This window comes from Procambarus clarkii, chromosome 71, assembly GCF_040958095.1.
Source record: "Procambarus clarkii isolate CNS0578487 chromosome 71, FALCON_Pclarkii_2.0, whole genome shotgun sequence".
In the NCBI taxonomy this organism is placed as follows: domain Eukaryota; kingdom Metazoa; phylum Arthropoda; class Malacostraca; order Decapoda; family Cambaridae; genus Procambarus; species Procambarus clarkii.
Window position 1 is genome coordinate 8,805,520 of NC_091220.1, and position 25,264 is coordinate 8,830,783.

Below are 25,264 nucleotides of genomic sequence, written 5' to 3' on the forward strand. Positions count from 1 at the left end.
ACTGTACATTTGAATTCTAGTACTGGCAGCACATAGTACGGTCCTAGGCTGCTGTTAATATATTATATTCGAACTAACGGCGTTGCTGGGACGCTGAGAGAATTACCCAGCTGGGGACCAGAAGGTAAGAGGTGGAAGTGAGGCTACGGCCGGAAGTCCGGCAAATTCTCTGCACGCATAGGTGGGCAGGCCCGGTGGGGAAGTCACATACTGCAGGATTGAGCTTAGTAGTGTGGGCTGGGTCTTCTCCTCTCCCCCTTGGGTCCAAGGTCAAATAGTGGTGACCGGTTTGAGGCATGACTAGAGCTCCCTGGGAGTGATATGTGATACCCTAGTGGAGGGAGCGAAGACCCGAGGTTATAGGATCAGTAGCCCGATCCCGCGCTGTTTGACTGTAACCTCATGTAACACAAGGCCAAGGTGAGCGGCACGTGACAATGGGTTGACGGTTATATGTATGTATATACATTGTTAACGTGCCCTCTCCTATTTCTTCCATTTGCCTGCTTTAAAAGTCATATCAGCTTTCTCTACTAATTCTCTGAGATACAGGGAGTCTGTTGGTATATGTGGCGACCAGATCGGCCGCCAGATAAGGGAGAAAGTTACATTATAAGTTTGTAGGTAAGTGGAAAGTGGCGCCCTGATACAAATGAAATGGTACCCCCCTACCTGCAGATCCGCCATTTTATGAAGGGCGCCGGGCGAGTGCGGATTGGCTGATTTGGACACTGACTGATTAGATTGAGTCTATTTGATTGAGTCTGCTCTAATCAGTCAGTGTCCAAATCTTCTTAATGTTAGTACTGGAATGTACAAACTTGATCCATTTTTAAGTTATAATATTGCACAACAGTTTAAGAAACAACTCTGATAGAGAGGCTTACAATGTCTCATTATAATTGTATATTCATATATTGTGTGTTCATGAGGCTTTTCTTTAATCTTTCATCCTTATTCTCTGACCGCTTAATCCTCTTTGACCATTCTAAGCTAAGCTATACCTGTTTTTGGTTAATTACACCTGACCAACCCTAGGGATGGGTTGGTCAGGTGTCGGCCTATATATCCTCCCCCTTCTCCCTTCTCCTTAGTCAGTCTGGTGTTGACAAAGGCTTTAACAGAGCCGAAACGTTCACCTCATTTCATATTTCTTTGTGGATTTTCTGCATATATATATATATATATATATATATATATATATATATATATATATATATATATATATATATATATATATATATATATTCAGTTCCTCCGAGGCTATGGGTCCCCCTTCTTCCAGCTAGAGGTGGTACTCCCTTCTTTATTAAAAAAAAAAATATATATATATATATATATATATATATATATATATATATATATATATATATATATATATTATATATATATATATATATATATATTATATATATATATATATATATATATATATATATATATATATATATATATATATATATATATATATATATATATATATATATATATATATATATATATATATATATATATATATATATATATATATATATATCTACATTTGCCTTTATAACTCTCTAGCTGATGATCATTAAGCCTAACACCAAATCAAATGTTGTAATGTTTGTGCTATAATATTTCAATATAACATGCAACTCACAAAGAGCTCCTTTGACCTGACCAAGGACTCGAACCCCTAGCCGCTCGGGACCTTCCCTCTGGCACGGAGGGTACTGTAACCACTACACCTGCACTGGTGTACTGGTTACAGTACCCAGTACGTTAGGGAATGATCCCAGGCCACAGGGGTTCGAATCCTGCGCTGGGTAAAAAAAAAATGAGAGTTCTTAGTGATTAATGGGTTCGTGTTATTAGTGCGTTCATTCAGCCATTGTCACATAACATTCATATATAAACAATGTGTGTTTGAACTAACTTTTATTAAGAGGATATTTATTGTACATTATGGAACACCTCACAAGTCTTCCAGTAAACATTGCCAGGAGGTTGATGAGCCTTAAGACCAGCAGCACACAACACGTGACTTGGTAATTTAAGTTCAGTTTAGTTACAGAGTTGTTACATTCTTGTAGAGCCACTAGTACGCGTAGCGTTTCGGGCAAGTCCTTAATCCTATGGTCCCTGGAATACGATCCCCTGCCGCGAAGAATCGTTTTTTCATCCAAGTACACATTTTACTGTTGCGTTAAACAGAGGCTACAGTTAAGGAATTGCGCCCAGTAAATCCTCCCCGGCCAGGATACGAACCCATGACATAGTTTAAGTGGGATAGGTTAGTTTGGCTAGTTTTTTATTCAGTCCAATTTTACAATATCAAGTTACATGGCTCACATGACAATGGGTGACACATGACGAGTTTTGAAGGATTAGTTGTTTACAGGTGTTCTGTGATGCTGGCAGCTTTACAGGTGTTGAGTGATGTTAGCAGCTTTACAGGTGTTGAGTGGTGCTGGCAGCTTTACAGGTGTTGAGTGGTGCTGGCAGCTTTACAGGTGTTGAGTGATGTTAGCAGCTTTACAGGTGTTGAGTGATGTTGGCAGCTTTACAGGTGTTGAGTGGTGCTGGCAGCTTTACAGGTGTTGAATGATGTTAGCAGCTTTACAGGTGTTGAGTGATGTTGGCAGCTTTACAGGTGTTGAGTGGTGCTGGCAGCTTTACAGGTGTTGAGTGATGTTGGCAGCTTTACAGGTGTTGAGTGATGTTGGCAGCTTTACAGGTGTTGAGTGATGCTGGCAGCTTTACAGGTGTTGAGTGATGTTGGCAGCTTTACAGGTGTTGAGTGATGTTGGCAGCTTTACAGGTGTTGAGTGATGTTGGCAGCTTTACAGGTGTTGAGTGATGTTGGCAGCTTTACAGGTGTTGAGTGATGCTGGCAGCTTTACAGGTGTTGAGTAGTGTTGGCAGCTTTACAGGTGTTGAGTGATGTTGGCAGCTTTACAGGTGTTGAGTGGTGTTGGCAGCTTCACAGGTGTTGAATGATGTTGGCAGCTTTACAGGTGTTGAGTGGTGCTGGCAGCTTTACAGGTGTTGAGTGATGTTGGCAGCTTTACAGGTGTTGAATGATGCTGGCAGCTTTACAGGTGTTGAGTGATGTTGGCAGCTTTACAGGTGTTCTGTGATGCTGGCAGCTTTACAGGTGTTGAGTGGTGCTGGCAGCTTTACAGGTGTTGAGTGATGTTGGCAGCTTTACAGGTGTTGAGTGGTGCTGGCAGCTTTACAGGTGTTGAGTGATGTTGGCAGCTTTACAGGTGTTGAGTGGTGCTGGCAGCTTTACAGGTGTTGAGTGATGTTGGCAGCTTTACAGGTGTTGAGTGGTGCTGGCAGCTTTACAGGTGTTGAGTGATGTTGGCAGCTTTACAGGTGTTGAGTGGTGCTGGCAGCTTTACAGGTGTTGAGTGGTGCTGGCAGCTTTACAGGTGTTGAGTGATGTTGGCAGCTTTACAGGTGTTGAGTGATGCTGGCAGCTTTACAGGTGTTGAGTGGTGCTGGCAGCTTTACAGGTGTTGAGTGATGTTAGCAGCTTTACAGGTGTTGAGTGGTGCTGGCAGCTTTACAGGTGTTGAGTGATGTTGGCAGCTTTACAGGTGTTGAGTGGTGCTGGCAGCTTTACAGGTGTTGAATGATGTTAGCAGCTTTACAGGTGTTGAGTGGTGCTGGCAGCTTTACAGGTGTTGAATGATGTTAGCAGCTTTACAGGTGTTGAGTGGTGCTGGCAGCTTTACAGGTGTTGAGTGATGTTGGCAGCTTTACAGGTGTTGAGTGATGCTGGCAGCTTCACAGGTGTTGAGTGATGTTGGCAGCTTTACAGGTGTTGAGTGATGTTGGCAGCTTTACAGGTGTTGAGTGATGTTGGCAGCTTTACAGGTGTTGAGTGATGTTGGCAGCTTTACAGGTGTTGAGTGATGCTGGCAGCTTTACAGGTGTTGAGTGATGCTGGCAGCTTTACAGGTGTTGAGTGGTGCTGGGAGCTTCACAGGTGTTGAGTGGTGCTGGCAGCTTTACAGGTGTTGAGTGATGCTGCCAGCTTTACAGGTGTTGAGTGGTGCTGGCAGCTTTACAGGTGTTGAGTGATGCTGGCAGCTTTACAGGTGTTGAGTGATGCTGCCAGCTTTACAGGTGTTGAGTGGTGCTGGCAGCTTTACAGGTGTTGAGTGATGCTGCCAGCTTTACAGGTGTTGAGTGATGCTGCCAGCTTTACAGGTGTTGAGTGGTGCTGGCAGCTTTACAGGTGTTGAGTGATGCTGGCAGCTTTACAGGTGTTGAGTGATGTTGGCAGCTTTACAGGTGTTGAGTGGTGCTGGGAGCTTCACAGGTGTTGAGTGATGCTGGCAGCTTTACAGGTGTTGAGTGATGCTGGCAGCTTTACAGGTGTTGAGTGGTGCTGGGAGCTTTACAGGTGTTGAGTGATGCTGCCAGCTTTACAGGTGTTGAGTGGTGCTGGCAGCTTTACAGGTGTTGAGTGATGCTGCCAGCTTTACAGGTGTTGAGTGATGCTGGCAGCTTTACAGGTGTTGAGTGGTGTTGGCAGCTTTACAGGTGTTGAGTGGTGTTGGCAGTATTCAGACCTGCTCTAGCAGTTGCCTGTGAACTAAAACTGGTGTTTACAGAAGCTCTTGGGGACATAACACTCTGAAGTAGAGATAACAAAGAGATAAGCTCATATATATTAGGAATACAATGGTAATTCTACACGAGATATAAATATGTTCTTCCTGGTGGCTGGAGCAGTGTGTGGCAGGCGTGAGTTACCCGGAAGGTACAAGCTTCAAGAGGCAGCAGGTGATGGCAAGGAGGTTCCAAGTTCCATTACCATTGTCACCGACAGCCACCTCGGTCATGACGTAGAAGGCTGTGCTGTTGCCACCGCAGATCCTCCACTGTGTCCAGCCCGAGGGCGTGTTGGGTGATAGATCCTGCAGCGCCCCCTGCACTGTGTGGCACTCTGTGACGTCTAGGTCAGCTCCTTGGGCAGCGAACTGGCTCCCACACGGGCCTGCAGACTGGTGGGTGCCTTGACAGAAACCACTTATTATGTTCTTGGTGCCACCGGCTACACAACTTGCATTCATGCACCTCATTTGGTCGCTGGGGTAGGGGCACTGGGTAGTTGCTTGGTTGGCGGAGTAAGAGTACCCGTTGGGAGCGTTCTGACACAGTAGGTAATACTTGGAGGCGTTCTCTATGATGCCGAGAGCGCCCGCGTTCGTGTTGCATTTATTGAGGCCAGAGAGGTCCGCCTGATAGAAGTTGCTGTAGCCGTCGACGGGTGTTACTGCTGCTGCTGCTGCTGCTGTGGCTGCTGGCGCCTGTAACGACACAACGTTACTCTTAAACAACTTGGATTTTATTATATTATTGTAAGTGTTTTATAGAAGTTAATATATAATCTGAGTAGTGGTAATGACAGCATAACGAGGGCTTCTCAGCTCTGAGGAAAGGCGTCATTACGCTGTCTCTAAACCATGATTCAGTCCTTGTCATAATTTACGGGACAATCTTGCAATGTCGGACGTCAGTGTCGCAAACCTTGTGTCCTGTGGTGAGGTGTTCATGAAGACAAGGTCTGCGACAAGTTATCTGCTAAGAGAGAACGTTATGTACAAGCAATAGAGAAAACTTTTCCTGAAGGAAGCTTGCAGGTGGGAGATCGCGTGTTGCTCAGATTACTCCGCCGAGGAAAGTAGTACCTGGAACTGGAGACTGATTAGAAACTATGTATGTATTGTAAGGGAATACTGTGCAAAGGAAAAGTGGACTCAAAAGTGGACCAGACCACACACTTTTTAGTGTGTGGTCTGGTCAATATTTTTCAGCCACGTTATTGTGACTCATCGTCTACGACCCCCAAGCGCTGTCCACTCAGCCGCGAGGCCCCCTTCATAACCGTGTGTGAGCGAGTGGGCAGCCCGTGACAGCTGACTAACTCTCAGGTATCTATTTACTGCTAGGTAACAGGGGCATCAGGGTGAAAGAAACTGCCCATTGTTTCTCACCGGCGCCGGGAATCGAACCCGGGACCACAGGATCTCGCGTCCAGCGTGCTGTCCAGTCAGCCACCGGCCCCTTGTGTGTAATTACCTAAGTGTAGTTACAGGATGAGAGCTACGCTCGTGGTGTCCCGTCTTCCCAGCACTCTTTGTCATATAACGCTTTGAAACTACTGACGGTCTTGGCCTCCACCACCTTCTCACTTAACTTGTTCCAACCGTCTACCACTCTATTTGCGAAGGTGAATTTTCTTATATTTCTTCGGCATCTGTGTTTAGCTAGTTTAAATCTATGGCCTCTTGTTCTTGAAGTTCCAGGTCTCAGGAAGTCTTCCCTGTCGATTTTATCAATTCCTGTTACTATTTTGTACGTAGTGATCATATCACCTCTTTTTCTTCTGTCTTCTAGTTTTGGCATATTTAATGCTTCTAACCTCTCCTCGTAGCTCTTGCCCTTCAGTTCTGGGAGCCACTTAGTAGCATGTCTTTGCACCTTTTCCAGTTTGTTGATGTGCTTCTTAAGATATGGGCACCACACAACAGCTGCATATTCTAGCTTTAGTGTGTGTGTGTGTGTGTGTGTGTGTGTGTGTGTGTGTGTGTGTGTGTGTGTGTGTGTGTGTGTGTGTGTGTGTGTGTGTGTGCGCGTATACTCACCTAGTTGTGCTTGCGGGGGTTGAGCGCTGGCTCTTTGGTCCCACCTCTCAACTGTCAATCAACTGGTGTACAGTTTCCTGAGCCTACTGGGCTTTATCATATCTACACTTGAAACTGTGTATGGAGTCAGCCTCCACCACATCACTGCCTAAAACATTCCATTTGTCAACTACTCTGACACTAAACAAAATCTAATGTCTCTATGGCTCATTTGGACACTTAATTTCCACCTGTGTTCCCTAGTGTGTGTGCCCCTTGTGTTAAATAATCTATCTTTATCTACTCTATCAATTCCCTTGAGAATCATGTATGTGGTGATCATGTTCCCCCGAACTTTTCTGTCTTCCAGTGACGTGAGGTTTAATTCCCATAGTCTCTCCTCATAGCTCATACCCCTCAGTTCGGGTACTAGTCTGGTGGCAAACCTTTGAACCTTCTCCAGTTTAGTCTTATGCTTGACGAGATATGGACTCCAAGCTGGAGCTGCATACTCCAGGATTGGTCTGACATATGTGGTATACAAAGTTCTGAATGATTCCTTACACAAGTTTCTAAAGGCCGTTCTTATGTTGGCCAACCTGGCATATGTCGCTGATGTTATCCTCTTGATATGGGATTCAAGGGACAGGTCTGGTGTGATATCAACCTCCAGGTCCTTCTCTCTCTGATTCTTCAAGAAATTCATCTCCCAAATGATACCTTGTATCTGGCCTCGTGCTCCCTACACCTATCTTCATTACATAACATTTTTTCAGGCTAACATTTGCTCAAATGGACAAATGGTCCATTTGATTGACCATTCCTGCAGCTTGTCCAGGTCTTCTTGAAGTCTCAAGCTGTCTTCCCCTGTCTTAATCCTTCTCATAATTTTGGCATCGTCAGCAAACATTGAGAGGAACGAGTCTATACCCTCTGGGAGATCATTTACGTTTATCAGAAACAGGATAGGTCCAAGTACAGAGCCCTGTGGGACTCCACTGATGACTTCACGCCAATCTGAGATCTCACCCCCACACTATAACTCTCTGCTTCCAATTGCTTAGGTACTCCCTTATCCACAGGAGCAACCTACCAGTTACTTTTGCCTGTTTCTCCAACTTATACACCAGCTTCTTATGGTGTACTGTGTCAAAGGCTTTCCGGCAGTCCAGGAAAATGCAGTTTGCCTATCCTTCTCTTTCTTGCTTAATCCCCCTCCCCATCCGGCCCGTTGGCGCCGTGAGGGGGCTTAGTAGACGGCTGCGGGAGTGTGATGCTCCGTGGGACAGTCCTCTGTCCTTTTGTGACCTTGCATTCCTGCTGCTGTCTTCTCTAATTGTGCTGGATCGCTTTTCCTTTTCCTTATGTTTCGGTTTTCTCCCCCCTCTTCTCCTATCTGCTTGTCGTTTCCTGCCGACCTTTTGCTTGTTTTGGTTATTCCTTTGGACTACTTCTATTTTGACGCCCGGGTGCTTGAGGAGGCATACTCTTGCACCCGTAGAACTGCAGTACCCGACGTCTCGAGCGAGGGGAACCTTTTATTGTCAATCCCCCTTTCGTCACTGAACCCGATCTCGACGGACTGACGGTTCTTAAGGTGGTGATTGTGGGGCGTATACTCACGACGCACCCCTAGGGGGCCCCCGGCATGATCGGCGATAGCTTCTTGTTGGGTGTCCTGCCTCTAATTGTGGCTCCATGGTAGGTGTGGGGGGCACATTCGTGGATGAATTTCTCTATTCGTCTGTATGTCGATGAATGTTTCTGTTGTACCCTCTCAGGCTCGTGGGGTGGGCGACCAAGCCCCCGAGTCGGCCTGTATTGGAAGACCGGGCTCTGTAGCCCCCGCTGCGTTTGGCCCCGACCTTGCTCCTCCTTTGACTCTCCTGACTTCTTCCCCCAGCTCCCCTCCCTCCGCTGTCATTAGGTCGAGCCTCAAGCCCCCAGTGGTGACCACTTCGTCCCCTGGCGTGGCTCAGTCTCTCGTTGTGACAACTGCGCCTTTTAACCCCTCTCTCTCTGGGGGGTCTCAACGCCATCAGCGCCACAGCCGCACTCGATCGATTCCTTCCCGTACTGATGCGCATCAGGCCTTGTTTGGTTCCACTTCATGGGCGAAATACTTTGATCTCCTCCCTCTTGATTCTGCGCCTCCTGGTGATTTCTCCCTCCATTGGCATCTTGTTGATTCCGTGGATGCCTCTGTTACCTTCAACCCCACTCGTCTCGGTACACGTGTCGTTGCTGCTCCTTCTCAGGATGCTGCTTCCCGCTTGGCTGCCTTATCGTGCCTTGGCGAGCTCCCTGTTCGGGTCTCAAAGAACACTAGGTTGAATGCCAGTGTTGGCACTATTCTCCTCCAGCCCCATGTTGCAACCGGTGTTCGGAATCTGCAGGACTGCCACGATGATATTCGGCATATCCTTGATGCCCAAGGCCATTCTGTCCTCCAGGTAGACTCGTTTACTCGTCCCCCTCGTGGTCGTCGCCGTCAACCCCTTCGGGTTGTGAAGATCACCTTTGATGGTAAGACCCTTCCATCCTCTGTCATTCTTGCTGGTGCCAGGTGCTCTGTCCAGGAGTATATTCCTTCTCCTCGGCTGTGTAACAAGTGCTGGAGGTTTGGGCATGGTGCCCTCCGCTGCTCCGGGACTGTCTCTCTCTGTCCTTTATGTGGTGGCGAAGGTCACTAAGTCGGAGTGCACTTCTCCCCAAGCTCGCTGCCTCAACTGCGGTGAGGCCCATCCTACCTTCTCCCGTGCGTGTGTCCATTACAAGCTTGAGGCAGCCGTCCTCAACTTGAAGCACCGGGAGCGTTTATCCTTTCGTGAGGCGAGGCGCCAGGTTCGCCGGCTCCCGCCTTATGCTAACGTCTCTTATGCTCACGTGTTGTGCTCTTCCTTTCCTCGTCCTTCCCACCTTCCTCAGACTCACAACCGTTTCCGGGCCTTGGACCCTGATACGCCCACTGCACCCTCCTCTGTTCCTTTGAGTCCTTCCCGAAGGGTCCCCCTCCTGGTCCTCTGTCTGGGGTTCCCCCTTTCTTTCTACCCGGTCTGTCATGTCTCCTGTGTCTTCTTCCTCGTCTTCCTCTGATCCTCCTTCCCATCCTTCTCCTCCATCTATTGACTCTCCCCGCCACCTGTCGGTGCAGGCTGATGTCCATCGCTCGCCTAATGGCCGTCGTGTGTGCTCTTGTTCAGTTTATCCAGTTGAGACACTGGAATCCGTTGCCCAGTACGTAGTTGCTGGGACACGTGTCTCTTTAAGTCAGAAGCATAAGCCTGGCTCCTCTCCTTCCTCCTCCCCGGCGGGTAAGAAGGCTTCGCTTTCTTCCTCGGCCCCTACTTCTGACTCTATTGCTCCACTGCTTTTCCCCTTCCATTTCAGTGGTTGCACCCCCTGTTCCTGATATGGAGGTTTCTTTGGCCCCTGCTTCCCTCTCGGGTGCTGCCCTTGCTGAGGTGCGCTCCCCTCTTTCTTCTGCTGTCCTTGACTGCTCCTCTCCGTTGTCTCCTCCTCCTCCTCCTCCGCCGGACCCCGCCCGCCCACCTCTGGTCTGTTCTCCCGCTTCCTTCCCTCCGTCTTTGCTCAGTTTATCCATACCCTTGTAGCGAGTAGATTATCCCAATAATATACTCGCTCCAAATGCTTTGTTAAAATTCCTGTCAACCTTTGGAGATGAATGAGGTGAGGCGTTGCCCGGGCAAAACGGTGAGGTGTTGCCCGAGCAATATAAGCAGCAAGAATAGCAAACATTAACTAGTCTACTTTCAAGTGTGGTCTAGAGCAGACACTTGCGAGATACTGTACCAACGCTCAGTGCGCTCAATAGAACCGTTACACCCTCTAATCCTGACTTTACTGACCCTGATCCCGACCCTGATATTCTTTAACGTGCAATGTTGCTCTTTCGCCTTTGTTTCTTCCTTGTTCTCTGTTGTTGTCCTTTCTCTTCTCGTCGATGTCTATTCTTCAATGGAACGTTCGAGGTTATTACGCCAATTTCCTCGAACTCCAACTTCTGATTTCAAGGTTTTCGCCCCTTTGTGTCTGTCTCCAGGAGCCGATGCTTGGTGCTCGCCCTGGGCGATTCTTTTCTCTCCCTCCTCCCCCCCCCCCCCCAGCTGTTGCTGGGGCTCCTAATTCTTCTGCTCTCATGATTCGCTCTGATGTTCCCTTTGTCCCCTTACTTTTTCCTTCGCCTCTCCATTGTTCTGCTGCTCGTATCTTTGTGGGGAAATAGTACACAGTTTGTTCCATTTATCTCCCCCCCGAGTGTCCCACTTTCTCTTCTTGATCTGAAACACCTACTGGACTCCTTGCCGGAGCCTGTGCTCCTGCTGGATGATTTCAATTGTCGTCATTCTCTTTGGGGTGATGTTCTGACGAATGCCCGAGGTCGACTTCTTGAGCCGTTTATCCTCTCTTCTTCCCTGTCTCTTCTGAATTCTGGTGAGCCCACGCATTTGGACTCTCGGACTCGCACCCTTTCCTGTCTTGATCTTTCTCTTTGCTCTTCTTCTCTTTACTTAGATTTCACGTGGCAGCTTCTTGATGACCTCCATGGTAGTGACCATTTCCCCATCCCTGTTTCCTTTTTCTCTTTTCGCCCTTCCCTCTCCTTCCCTTGCTGGCAGTTTGCTAAAGCGGACTGGAACCTATTTACCCTCAGTGCTACTCTCTCTGACCTCCCCCTTCTGCCTCTCCCTCGTGCTCTCCTCCTTTTTCATGACACCGTCATAGTCGCTGCCCTCCACTCTATTCCTCGCTCTTCCTCTCGGGGTCCATGAAAGTGCGTTCCCTGGTGGAATGTGGACTGTGCTCGGGCTGTCCGCTGTAAGTGTGCAGCCTGGAAGAGGCACCGCCGTCAGCAGACGGCCGATTCTTTTCTTTTCTTTCGGAAAGCGAGTGTGGTGGCCCGTAGGGCCATCCGAACGGCTAAACGTGAATGTTGGGCATCTTATGTCTCCACCATTACGTCCGAAACTCCTCTGCCACAGATCTGGAAGCGTATCCGCAAGATAGCGGGTAAGTTCGTTCCCGATGTTTCACCGGTCCTTCACCACCATGGTAATCTTGTGGCGGACCCGTTGCAGGTCGCTACCGAACTGGGTTCCCACTTTTCTTCTGTTAGCTCTGGTCTTCATCTTCCCCAATCTTTCCTTCTACGTAAACCTGTCCTTGAGTCTCGTCCTTCAGATTTCTGCACTCGTCTTCGTCTTTCCTATAACGATCCCTTCTCTCTCTTTGAACTTCGTTCTGCCCTGGCCCACTGCGGTTCTACGGCGGCGGGCTCCGATGGTATTCATTATGAGATGCTTCGCCATCTCCCTCCGTGCACGTTTCAGTATTTACTGAGTCTGTATAATCGGATCTGGGAGTCGTCAGCAGTCCCTGAGGACTGGCTCGATGCCGTTGTCCTCCCTGTTCGCAAACCGGGGTCTCTGGGAACTTCCCCTAAGGACTTTCGCCCTATTGCCCTCACAAGTTGTATCTGCAAACTCTTTGAACGTATGGTTAACGTTCGTCTGATGTGGTTCCTGGAACACCATCACCTCCTCTCCCCTTCTTAAATTTTTTTCCGCAAGTGCTGCAGCACGACAGATGTCCTGGTGAGCTTGGAGGTCTATATTCGTACTGCTTTTGCTGCGAAGACCTCCGTTGTTGCCGTCCTTTTTGACCTGGAAAAGGCTTATGACGCCACTTGGCGATATCATATTCTATCCCAGCTTCATTCTTTTGGCCTTCGTGGTCATCTCCCTCTCTTTCTCGGCAGCTCCCTCTCTCGTCGTTCCTTTCGGGTGCGCCTTGGTACCGCTCTCTCTGCCTCTTTTCAGCAATACCAAGGTGTGCCCCAGGGTAGTGTTCTGAGCACTACTCTTTTTCTGGTTGCCCTCAATGGTCTTCTTTCCTCTCTTCCTTCTGGTGTCTTCTCCGCTCTCTATGTCGATGATCTTACCCTTTGTTGTCAGGGTGATGATTCGCCTCTCCTTCAACGCCGGCTTCAACTTGCAATTGATGCCGTGTCGTCTTGGGCCACAGATCATGGCTTCAAGTTCTCTACTTCTAAGACTTGTGCCATGACTTTTACGCGGAAACGGGGTTGTTCTTCGTCCCTCTTTGTCACTTTATGGTCATCCCCTTGAATACAAAGATTCCGCGAAGCTTTTGGGGTTATTCCTTGACACTCGTTTGTCTTGTTCTCCCCATATCTCTTACCTCCGTGTTGAGTGCTCTAAGGCCCTTACCCTCCTTCGGGTCTTGTCCCATACTTCTTGGGGGGGCAGATAGGCGCGCACTCCTTGCTTTACATTCCTCTCTCGTCCTGTCTAAGCTCGATTATGGTTGCCCTGCTTACTCGTCTGCTTCTCCTTCTACTCTTCGCCGTCTTGATGCTTTGCACCATACTGGGTTGCGCCTCAGTTCTGGTGCCTTTCGTTCGACTCCCATCCTTAGCTTGTATGTTGACACTGGCTTCCTGTCTCTCCAGGACCGCCGTGATCGCTACTGTCTTCGCTATCTTGCGCGGTCCTTGCAACATCCTTCCTCTCGCCTCTGTCGTGCTTTAACTTTTACCCCTCCTGCGGTTCCTGTTCCTCTTTACCACCTCCCTCTTTCTGTCCGGTTATCTCGCTTACAGGATTCTCTTTCCGTTCGTGTTTCTATGTTTCTCCTCGTGTTGTTCCTTCTTTGCCCCCATGGAGAGTCCCCCTTCTGCAGTTTTGTACTTCCTTGACCCGTATCACTAAAGCTTTTACCCCTCCTACGGTTCTAAAACGCCTTTTCCTTGAGCACTTTTCTTCTCACTCCCGCTCCGTTTCTGTCTTCACCGATGGGTCTAAGTCTGCGGACGGTGTTGGCTACTCTGTTGTTTTTCCTGATCGCACTCATGTGTGTGTCACTTACCTCCGGAGAATAGCATCTTTACAGCGGAGTTTTATGCTATTCTCTATGCTCTTCGTCTCCTGCTTTCTCGTTGTCAGTCTTTCTTTGTAGTTATTGTTGACTCTCGTAGTGCCCTCATGGCTCTCGGGTCCTTTAATCCGGTTCATCCAGTAGTTGTCGAGATCCAGCATTGGCTGTTTCTTGTTCACAGTAAATTTAAGTCGGTTGAGTTTTGTTGGGTTCCCAGCCATATTGGTGTGTCTTTAAATGAGCGTACGGATGCTGCCGCCAAGGAAGCTGTCCGCTCTTGTCCCATCTCTCGTAAAGGTGTTCCATATTCCGACTTTTACCCGGTTAACTATTCCTTCATTCTTACCCGTTGGCAGGCTTCTTGGTCGTCTGTTACTGGTAACAAACTACGTACTCTTAAATGTTGTGTTTCCTCGTGGCCGTCCTCCTACCACCGTAACCGGCGATGAGAAACAGCTCTGGCGAGGTTGCGTATTGACCATACTCGCTTAACCCATGGTCACTTGATGGAGCGCCGCCCTGCTCCTTATTGTCCTAGTTGCAGTGTCCCTTTCATGGTCGTGCATGTCCTTCTTGAATGTCCTGACTTCCAGGACGAGCGTGTGTCTTGCTTTCCGACCGCCCCTCGCGGTCGCCTGTCCCTCAATAGAATTCTTGGTGACTCGGATACTTTTGATATCGTTCGCCTTATGCGTTTTTGTTCTTGTATTGGCATCCTTGGTGATATTTAGCGCCCTCTGATTATTTTGCGTATTTGATGGTGCTACATAGCCTTCCCGGTTTGGTGCCTTCTTTTGATAATTACTTACTTCCACACACACACACACAGACACCCAGGAAGCAGCTCCATAACAGCTGTCTAACTCTCAGGTACCTATTAACTGCTAGGTAACAGGGGCATCAGGGTGAAAGAAACTTTGCCCATTTGTTTCTGCCTGGTCTGGAAATCAAACCCAGGCCACGGGATTACGAGGCCTGCGCACTGTCCGCTCAGCTACCAGACCCACGTGTGGGTCTGGTAGCTGCGGGTCATTCACACACACAAACACACACACACACACCCACACACACACACACACACACACACACACACACACACACACACACACACACACAAACACACACACACATTAGGGGGTGATGTGGTGGAGGCTCACTCCATACACAGTTTCAAGTGTAGATATGACAGAGCCCGATAGGCTCAGGAATCTGTACACCTGTTGATTGACGGTTGAGAGGCGGGACCAAAGAGCCAGAGCTCAACCCCCGCAAACACAACTAGGTGAGTACACACACACACACACGTACGTGTGTGTGTGAGAGAGAGATATGTACCACTGATATGTAACAAAAAAAGAATTTATGTCAAGAAAAACGCTACTCTCTTCGAAGTGGTGTAGTGGTAAGACACTCGCCTGGCGTTCCGCGAGCGCTTTGTCATGGGTTCGTATCCTGGCCGGGGAGCAAATCACTGACTCACTGGGCGCAAATCCTCAACTGTAGCCTCTGTTTAACTCAACAGTAATATGTGTACTTGGTTGTAACAACGAATTCTTCGCGGCAGGGGATCGTATTCCAGGGACCTGCCCGAAACGCTACGCGTACTAGTGGCTGTACAAGAATGTAACAACTCTTGTATATATCTCAAAAAAAAAGTTAACCATTTACATACCCAAGTGGAGTCAGTGGCTGAACTTCCCACTGTTGTTGTTGCAGGTACTGATGCAGCTGTTGCAGTTGTTTGGGCAGTAACAGGCTGAGTAGCAGCAGGAGACATTGCTGGGGCTCCAGCTGAAGGCACTGTTATAGAGACCGTAAAATAGTAATTCATATATTATAATATATACATATATACATATATATATATATACAGATATATACATAATATATATATATATATATATATATATATATATATATATATATATATATATATATATATATATATATATATATATATTATGTATATATATATATATATATACACATAATATATATATACCATGGCCATCAAGATGGCAGGTATGTTCTTGTATCCACTACACCATACCTCAGAGCCCTAAAGAGGTGGGAATTCCGGGGTATTTAAACCCCCAGATATCCTATCCTCTCCCAACCCGTTCTCGCAAATTTAATAAGTCAATATTGACTTATTAAATATGTGCATAGGTGACATAATTAACATAATAGATACCCTTAAAAAGATTCATAGAAAACACCGACCTTACCTAACCTACTTAGTATATTAAGATAAGCATCTTATTGCTTCGTAATTACAATTATTACCTAACCTCTAATAGGTATAGGTTAAGTAATAATTGTAATTACGAAGCAATAAGATGCTTATCTTAAGATACTAACAAGGTTAGGTAAGGTCGGTGTTTTCTATGAATCTTTTTAAGGGTATCTATCATGTTTAGTACATCACCTATGCACGTAGTTAATAAGTCAATATTGACTTTACGAATTTGCGAGAACGGGTTGCCTCTCCAGGCAATGAGACAGTGAGAGATCACTGACGTTTTCCATCAAGCCTTGGTATATGGGAGAACACGGTGTCCGTGCTTTAGTGCACTAACTTGCTTTAACTTAACACCCCCGGGGGAGTGAGGTCTGACACTTACCCACGGGGGAGTCAGGTCTGGCACTTACCCACGGGGGAGTGAGGTCTAGCACTTACCCACGGTGGAGTCAGGTCTATCACTTACCCACGGGGGAGTGAGGTCTATCACTTACCCACAGGGGAGTGAGGTCTATCACTTACCCATGGTGGAGTGAGGTCTAGCACTTACCCACAGGGGAGTGAGGTCTATCACTTACCCACGGGGGAGTGAGGTCTGGCACTTACCCACGGGGGAGTGAGGTCTGACACTAACCCACGGGGGAGTGAGGTCTGGCACTTACCCACGGGGGAGTGAGGTCTGACACTTACCCACGGGGGAGTGAGGTCTATCACTTACCCACGGGGGAGTGAGGTCTATCACTTACCCACGGGGGAGAGAGGTCTGACACCCACGGGGGAGGGAGGTCTGACACTTACCCACGGGGGAGTGAGGTCTGGCACTTACCCACGGGGGAGTGAGGTCTGCCACTTACCCACGGGGGAGTGAGGTCTGCCACTTACCCACGGGGGAGTGAGGTCTAGCACTTACCCACGGGGGAATGAGGTCTGCCACTTACCCACGGGAGAGTAAGGTCTGCCACTTACCCACGGGGGAGTGAGGTCTAGCACTTACCCACGGGGGAATGAGGTCTGCCACTTACCCACGGGGGAGAGTAAGGTCTGCCACTTACCCACGGGAGAGTAAGGTCTGCCACTTACCCACGGGGGAATGAGGTCTGCCACTTACCCACGGGAGAGTAAGGTCTGCCACTTACCCACGGGGGAGTGAGGTCTAGCACTTACCCACGGGGAAGTGAGGTCTGCCACTTACCCACGGGGGAGTGAGGTCTGCCACTTACCCACGGGGGAGTGAGGTCTGCCACTTACCCACGGGGGAGTGAGGTCTGCCACTTACCCACGGGGGAGTGAGGTCTGGCACTTACCCACGGGGGAGTGAGGTCTGCCACTTACCCACGGGGGAGTGAGGTCTGGCACTTACCCACGGGGGAGAGAGGTCTAGCACTTACCCACGGGGGAGTGAGGTCTGGCCCTTACCCACGGGGGAGTGAGGTCTATCACTTACCCATGGGGGAGTGAGGTCTGCCACTTACCCACGGGGGAGTGAGGTGTATCACTTACCCACGGGGGAGAAAGGTCTGGCACTTACCCACGGGGGAGTGAGGTCTAGCACTTACCCACGGGGAAGTGAGGTCTGGCCCTTACCCACGGGGGAGTGAGGTCTGCCACTTACCCACGGGGGAGTGAGGTCTGCCACTTACCCACGGGGGAGTGAGGTGTGCCACTTACCCACGGGGGAGAGAGATCAGCCACACTCAGGTGTGTGGTGGGGTCACCATGACTGGGTGTACACAAAGGGTGTAAAAGCTCACCAGGAACATAGCAGGTGGAGCTGGGGGTGCCGTCCGGTGAGCCGAGGTGGGCGTGTAGATGACAGTAGCCGTCTGCCGGGATGGTGGGGCTGTCTGTGAAGCTGAAGCCCTCACAACGCGACTCTGTCAACCGGGTCAGACAGTAATTACTGACAGTAAAATGGTGAAAGTGATAGGGCAACTTTGCAGCTATCTGGCCTATGCTACCTCATTGTCCACATATCCCAGGTTCTTGTCGTCATAGCGGCGGCGATAACAGTGATAGGGTTTGATAAGGCAGGCCGGAGCAGGTGACAATCCTGCCGCCTCGCCTGACTTCGTATCTCTGCCGCTCGCGTAGCCTTTGTAAACCTCTTGTCCGTCAGTCTCGTCCGGCACCCACACCAGAGTGAGAGAGCGAGAGAGACAGCAAGAGAGAGAGAGAGAGAGAGACAGACAGACAGACAGACAGACAGACAGACAGACAGACAGACAGACAGACAGACAGACACAGACAGACAGACAGAGACAGACAGAGACAGACAGACAGAGACAGACAGAGAGAGAAAAGCATATTTGTGTTTTCGAACCCACGATTAAAGCTTGGTCGAGGACCGGGCCGCGGAGACGCTAAGCCCTGAAATCATCTCAAGGTAACCTCAAGGTAACCTCTATATTACCACTGACAGGATGGGTATGGGGGTACAAAATAAGAAAACAGTTACTGAGTGACAGCCTTCTTCCTAGTTCACTGTTAGCTTTATACACAATATTTGCATTTACACTATTTTTATTATCCATTAAAGTTCTGTACTGTGATTTGTTAACTATCCGTTGCATGGAAAATAGATTCAGGGTCGTTACCTGTGTTGCAGTGCAAGGCGCAGCTTGTGTCTGTGTGGGCGCGCAACCTGTTTAGGTCATCACCACAAACTCCTGTTCCGTTTGTGATGTAGATAGTGACCTCCGCGCGAGTGGCCGCTGTCATCACCAGTAACACCATCATCACTACCCTCACTGCTCCTCCTCCCTCCCTCATCATCATCTTCCCGGCTCCTGTTCGAACCATTACTGTGTATCACTGGCTGTTAGCTCAAGTAAAAACATTAAATCATGTTATTATTAATTCTTGGGAATTGTACGCTGGGGTTTACGATAGGGGAAAGTATGGTGGTTGTTGAGCGCTGTGGGAGAGCCGTGTGACCTCACACTGAGCTGTGGGAAAACAGGGACATACGGGGGCCTCGTAGCCTGGTGGATAGCGTGCAGGACTCGTGATTCTGTGGCGCGGGTTCGATTCCCACACGAGGCAGAAACAAATGGGCAAAGTTTCTTTCACCCTGAATGCCCCTGTTATCTAGCAGTAAATAGGTACCTGGGAGTTAGTCAGCTATCACGGGGCAGTACTGTCACGAGGCGACAGTACCCGGCATAAGATGACGGCTCTTATACAGAAGGTTCTTATCCCAACATGTAGAAGGTGGGGGAGCCACGTGTAGAAGGATGGGGGAGCCACGTGTAGAAGGTTGGGGAGCCACGTGTAGAAGGGTGGGGGAGCCACGTGTAGAAGGTTGGGGAGCCACATGTAGAAGGGTGGGAGCCACGTGTAGAAGGTTGGGGAGCCACGTGTAGAAGGGTGGGGAGCCACGTGTAGAAGGTTGGGGAGCCACGTGTAGAAGGGTGGGGGAGCCACGTGTAGAAGGTTGGGGAGCCACGTGTAGAAGGGTGGGGGAGCCACGTGTAGAAGGTTGGGGAGCCACATGTAGAAGGTTGGGGAGCCACATGTAGAAGGTTGGGGAGCCACATGTAGAAGGTTGGGGAGCCACATGTAGAAGGGTGGGGAGCCACATGTAGAAGGTTGGGGAGCCACATGTAGAAGGTTGGGGAGCCACATGTAGAAGGTTGGGGAGCCACATGTAGAAGGTTGGGGAGCCACATGTAGAAGGTTGGGGAGCCACATGTAGAAGGTTGGGGAGCCACATGTAGAAGGTTGGGGAGCCACATGTAGAAGGTTGGGGAGCCACGTGTAGAAGGTTGGGGAGCCACGTGTAGAAGGGTGGGGAGCCACATGTAGAAGGGTGGGGAGCCACGTGTAGAAGGTTGGGGAGCCACGTGTAGAAGGTGGGGGAGCCACGTGTAGAAGGTTGGGGAGCCACATGTAGAAGGTGGGGGAGCCACGTGTAGAAGGTTGGGGAGCCACGTGTAGAAGGTTGGGGAGCCACATGTAGAAGGGTGGGGAGCCACGTGTAGAAGGTTGGGGAGCCACGTGTAGAAGGTTGGGGAGCCACATGTAGAAGGTGGGGGAGCCACATGTAGAAGGTTGGGGAGCCACGTGTAGAAGGTGGGGGAGCCACGTGTAGAAGGTTGGGGAGCCACGTGTAGAAGGTTGGGGAGCCACATGTAGAAGGTGGGGGAGCCACGTGTAGAAGGTTGGGGAGCCACATGTAGAAGGTTGGTGAGCCACGTGTAGAAGGTTGGGGAGCCACATGTAGAAGGGTGGGGAGCCACGTGTAGAAGGTTGGGGAGCCACATGTAGAAGGGTGGGGAGCCACGTGTAGAAGGTTGGGGAGCCACGTGTAGAAGGGTGGGGAGCCACGTGTAGAAGGTTGGGGAGCCACGTGTAGAAGGTTGGGGAGCCACATGTAGAAGGTTGGGGAGCCACGTGTAGAAGGTGGGGGAGCCACGTGTAGAAGGTTGGGGAGCCACATGTAGAAGGTGGGGGAGCCACGTGTAGAAGGTTGGGGAGCCACGTGTAGAAGGTTGGGGAGCCACATGTAGAAGGGTGGGAGCCACGTGTAGAAGGTTGGGGAGCCACGTGTAGAAGGGTGGGGAGCCACATGTAGAAGGTTGGGGAGCCACATGTAGAAGGTTGGGGAGCCACATGTAGAAGGTTGGGGAGCCACATGTAGAAGGGTGGGGAGCCACGTGTAGAAGGTTGGGGAGCCACGTGTAGAAGGGTGGGGAGCCACGTGTAGAAGGTTGGGGAGCCACGTGTAGAAGGGTGGGGGAGCCACGTGTAGAAGGTTGGGGAGCCACGTGTAGAAGGTTGGGGAGCCACATGTAGAAGGTTGGGGAGCCAGGTGTAGATAGTGGGGGAGCCACATGTAGAAGGATGGGGAGCCACGTGTAGAAGGTTGGGAGCCACGTGTAGAAGGTGGGGGAGCCACGTGTAGAAGGTTGGGGAGCCACATGTAGAAGGTTGGTGAGCCACGTGTAGAAGGGTGGGAGCCACATGTAGAAGGTTGGGAGCCACGTGTAGAAGGTGGGGGAGCCACGTGTAGAAGGGTGGGGGAGCCACGTGTAGAAGGTTGGGGAGCCACATGTAGAAGGTTGGTGAGCCACGTGTAGAAGGGTGGGAGCCACATGTAGAAGGTTGGGAGCCACGTGTAGAAGGTGGGGGAGCCACGTGTAGAAGGGTGAGGGAGCCACGTGTAGAAGGTTGGGGAGCCACGTGTAGAAGGTGGGGGAGCCACGTGTAGAAGGTTGGGAGCCACGTGTAGAAGGTTGGGGAGCCACGTGTAGAAGGTTGGGGAGCCACATGTAGAAGGTTGGGGAGCCACGTGTAGAAGGTTGGTGAGCCACGTGTAGAAGGGTGGGGAGCCACGTGTAGAAGGTTGGGAGCCACGTGTAGAAGGTTGGGGAGCCACGTGTAGAAGGGTGGGGAGCCACGTGTAGAAGGTGGGGGAGCCACGTGTAGAAGGTTGGGGAGCCACGTGTAGAAGGTTGGGGAGCCACATGTAGAAGGTTGGTGAGCCACGTGTAGAAGGGTGGGAGCCACATGTAGAAGGTTGGTGAGCCACGTGTAGAAGGTTGGTGAGCCACGTGTAGAAGGTTGGTGAGCCACGTGTAGAAGGTTGGTGAGCCACGTGTAGAAGGGTGGGGGAGCCACGTGTAGAAGGTTGGGGAGCCACATGTAGAAGGTTGGTGAGCCACGTGTAGAAGGGTGGGAGCCACATGTAGAAGGTTGGTGAGCCACGTGTAGAAGGTTGGTGAGCCACGTGTAGAAGGTTGGTGAGCCACATGTAGAAGGTTGGTGAGCCACGTGTAGAAGGTTGGTGAGCCACGTGTAGAAGGTTGGTGAGCCACATGTAGAAGGTTGGTGAGCCACGTGTAGAAGGGTGGGAGCCACATGTAGAAGGTTGGGGAGCCACATGTAGAAGGTTGGTGAGCCACGTGTAGAAGGGTGGGAGCCACATGTAGAAGGTTGGGAGCCACGTGTAGAAGGTGGGGGAGCCACGTGTAGAAGGGTGGGGGAGCCACGTGTAGAAGGTTGGGGAGCCACGTGTAGAAGGTTGGGGAGCCACATGTAGAAGGTTGGTGAGCCACGTGTAGAAGGGTGGGAGCCACATGTAGAAGGTTGGGGAGCCACGTGTAGAAGGTGGGGGAGCCACGTGTAGAAGGTTGGTGAGCCACGTGTAGAAGGTTGGGGAGCCACGTGTAGAAGGTGGGGGAGCCACGTGTAGAAGGTTGGGGGAGCCACATGTAGAAGGTTGGGAGCCACGTGTAGAAGGGTGGGGAGCCACATGTAGAAGGTTGGGGAGCCACGTGTAGAAGGGTGGGGGAGCCACGTGTAGAAGGTTGGGGAGCCACGTGTAGAAGGTTGGGGAGCCACGTGTAGAAGGTTGGGGAGCCACGTGTAGAAGGGTGGGGAGCCACATGTAGAAGGTTGGGGAGCCACATGTAGAAGGTTGGTGAGCCACGTGTAGAAGGTTGGGAGCCACATGTAGAAGGTTGGGGAGCCACGTGTAGAAGGGTGGGAGCCACATGTAGAAGGGTGGGGGAGCCACATGTAGAAGGGTGGGGGAGCCACATGTAGAAGGGTGGGGGAGCCACATGTAGAAGGGTGGGGGAGCCACATGTAGAAGGTGGGGGAGCCACATGTAGAAGGGTGGGGAGCCACATGTAGAAGGTTGGGGAGCCACGTGTAGAAGGTGGGGGAGCCACGTGTAGAAGGGTGGGAGCCACATGTAGAAGGTTGGGAGCCACGTGTAGAAGGTTGGGGAGCCACATGTAGAAGGGTGGGGGAGCCACGTGTAGAAGGGTGGGGGAGCCACGTGTAGAAGGTTGGGGAGCCACGTGTAGAAGGTTGGTGAGCCACATGTAGAAGGGTGGGGAGCCACATGTAGAAGGTTGGGGAGCCACGTGTAGAAGGTTGGGGAGCCACGTGTAGAAGGATGGGGAGCCACGTGTAGAAGGTTGGTGAGCCACGTGTAGAAGGTTGGGGAGCCACGTGTAGAAGGTGGGGGAGCCACGTGTAGAAGGGTGGGAGCCACATGTAGAAGGTTGGGAGCCACGTGTAGAAGGTGGGGGAGCCACGTGTAGAAGGTGGGGGAGCCACGTGTAGAAGGGTGGGAGCCACATGTAGAAGGTTGGGAGCCACGTGTAGAAGGTTGGGGAGCCACGTGTAGAAGGTGGGGGAGCCACGTGTAGAAGGGTGGGAGCCACATGTAGAAGGTTGGGAGCCACGTGTAGAAGGTGGGGGAGCCACGTGTAGAAGGGTGGGGGAGCCACGTGTAGAAGGTTGGGAGCCACGTGTAGAAGGTTGGGGAGCCACGTGTAGAAGGTGGGGGAGCCACATGTAGAAGGTTGGGGAGCCACATGTAGAAGGTGGGGGAGCCACGTGTAGAAGGGTGGGGGAGCCACGTGTAGAAGGTTGGGGAGCCACATGTAGAAGGTGGGGGAGCCACATGTAGAAGGTTGGGGAGCCACATGTAGAAGGTTGGGGAGCCACGTGTAGAAGGTTGGGGAGCCACATGTAGAAGGGTGGGGAGCCACATGTAGAAGGTTGGGAAGCCACATGTAGAAGGTGGGGAAGCCACATGTAGAAGGTTGGGGAGCCACGTGTAGAAGGTTGGGGAGCCACATGTAGAAGGGTGGGAGCCACATGTAGAAGGGTGGGGAGCCACGTGTAGAAGGTTGGGGAGCCACATGTAGAAGGTTGGGGAGCCACATGTAGAAGGTTGGGGAGCCACATGTAGAAGGTTGGGGAGCCACATGTAGAAGGTTGGGGAGCCACATGTAGAAGGTGGGGGAGCCACGTGTAGAAGGTTGGGGAGCCACATGTAGAAGGGTGGGGAGCCACGTGTAGAAGGTTGGGGAGCCACGTGTAGAAGGTGGGGGAGCCACGTGTAGAAGGTGGGGGAGCCACATGTAGAAGGTTGGGGAGCCACGTGTAGAAGGGTGGGGAGCCACATGTAGAAGGTTGGGGAGCCACATGTAGAAGGGTGGGGAGCCACATGTAGAAGGGTGGGGAGCCACGTGTAGAAGGTGGGGGAGCCACGTGTAGAAGGTGGGGGAGCCACATGTAGAAGGGTGGGGAGCCACGTGTAGAAGGTGGGGGAGCCACGTGTAGAAGGTATAGCTGTATATCTGTGAGAATCAACCATCCAGGTGTGTATATTGTGGAGGGGTAGGAATTATCAGGGTAAGCGCCAAGCCATTACGACTATATCGCACTTGGAAGGGTCAGGATAAGGATTTGGGATAGGACGAAGGGAAGGAATGGTACCCAACCACTTATAGACATTCGGGGATTGAACGCCGACCTGCATGAAGGCAGACCGTTGCTCTACCGTCCTACCCAAGTGGTTAGGCTCGAATAAAGAATATTTAAAACCTGAAGACATTTTCCCTTATTATTCGTACTGTTCAACTGTTTACAAGTACGCGGAAGATGAGTTAAATTATAACAGTTTAGGAGAACACGGTCAAGGTGAACCCCAAACGGGAAGAACACGGTAATAAACATAATGTTCTTCGAAATAAATCGAGGAAAATTAGGCTGCGAGAACATAATTGTTCACAGAAAATGTGTCCATGTATAAGTGAGGGGAGACTGGGCCAGATAGCGTGACCCGCTGAGAGCGTCTGAGTTATGGCGGGTCAGGAATTACACTTTACGCTCGGTGTAAGTCATGGTACCGGGGCTCAAAATTACTACCCCGCTCACGCACGTGGAGTAGGGCTATGGTGGTGTGTTGGGTTATGGTGGTGTGTTGGGTTATGGTGGTGTGTTGGGTTATGGTGGTGTGTTGGGCCATGGTGGTGTGTAGGGCCATGGTGGTGTGTAGGGCCATGGTGGTGTGTTGGGCTATGGTGGTGTGTTGGACCATGGTGGTGTGTTGGACCATGGTGGTGTGTAGGGCTATGGTGGTGTGTTGGACCATGGTGGTGTGTTGGACTATGGTGGTGTGTAGGGCCATGGTGGTGTGTAGGGCTATGGTGGTGTGTAGGGCCATGGTGGTGTGTAGGGCTATGGTGGTGTGTAGGGCCATGGTGGTGTGTTGGGCTATGGTGGTGTGTTGGACTATGGTGGTGTGTAGGGCCATGGTGGTGTGTAGGGCTATGGTGGTGTGTAGGGCCATGGTGGTGTGTAGGGCTATGGTGGTGTGTAGGGCCATGATGGTGTGTAGGGCTATGGTGGTGTGTAGGGCCATGGTGGTGTGTAGGGCCATGATGGTGTGTTGGACCATGGTGGTGTGTTGGACTATGGTGGTGTGTTGGGCCATGGTGGTGTGTTGGGCTATGGTGGTGTGTAGGGCTATGGAGGTGTGTAGGGCCATGGTGGTGTGTAGGGCTATGGTGGTGTGTAGGGCCATGGTGGTGTGTAGGGCCATGATGGTGTGTAGGACCATGGTGGTGTGTTGGACTATGGTGGTGTGTTGGGCCATGGTGGTGTGTTGAGCTATGGTGGTGTGTTGGGCTATGGTGGTGTGTAGGGCCATGGTGGTGTGTAGGGCTATGGTGGT

General features: G+C 50.7%; 2 protein-coding genes across 2 annotated transcripts; both read right to left on the reverse strand.

The window, feature by feature from the left end:
* Positions 1–3,918: 3,918 nt before the first annotated feature.
* Positions 3,919–17,729, reverse strand: LOC138356319 (uncharacterized). The gene is made up of 3 exons (XM_069312292.1): positions 17,538–17,729; positions 15,217–15,344; positions 3,919–5,309 (listed from the first exon to the last, which is right to left on the reverse strand). Exons 2-3 carry the CDS (start codon positions 15,319–15,321, stop codon positions 4,749–4,751), a joined length of 666 nt encoding a protein of 221 aa, XP_069168393.1. The 5' UTR covers positions 15,322–15,344; positions 17,538–17,729; the 3' UTR covers positions 3,919–4,748.
* Positions 17,730–18,925: 1,196 nt separating this feature from the next.
* LOC123745459 (nascent polypeptide-associated complex subunit alpha, muscle-specific form-like) lies at positions 18,926–23,902 on the reverse strand. Its single transcript, XM_045726034.2, has one exon. It carries the CDS (start codon positions 23,900–23,902, stop codon positions 18,926–18,928), a length of 4,977 nt encoding a protein of 1,658 aa, XP_045581990.2.
* Positions 23,903–25,264: the final 1,362 nt, after the last annotated feature.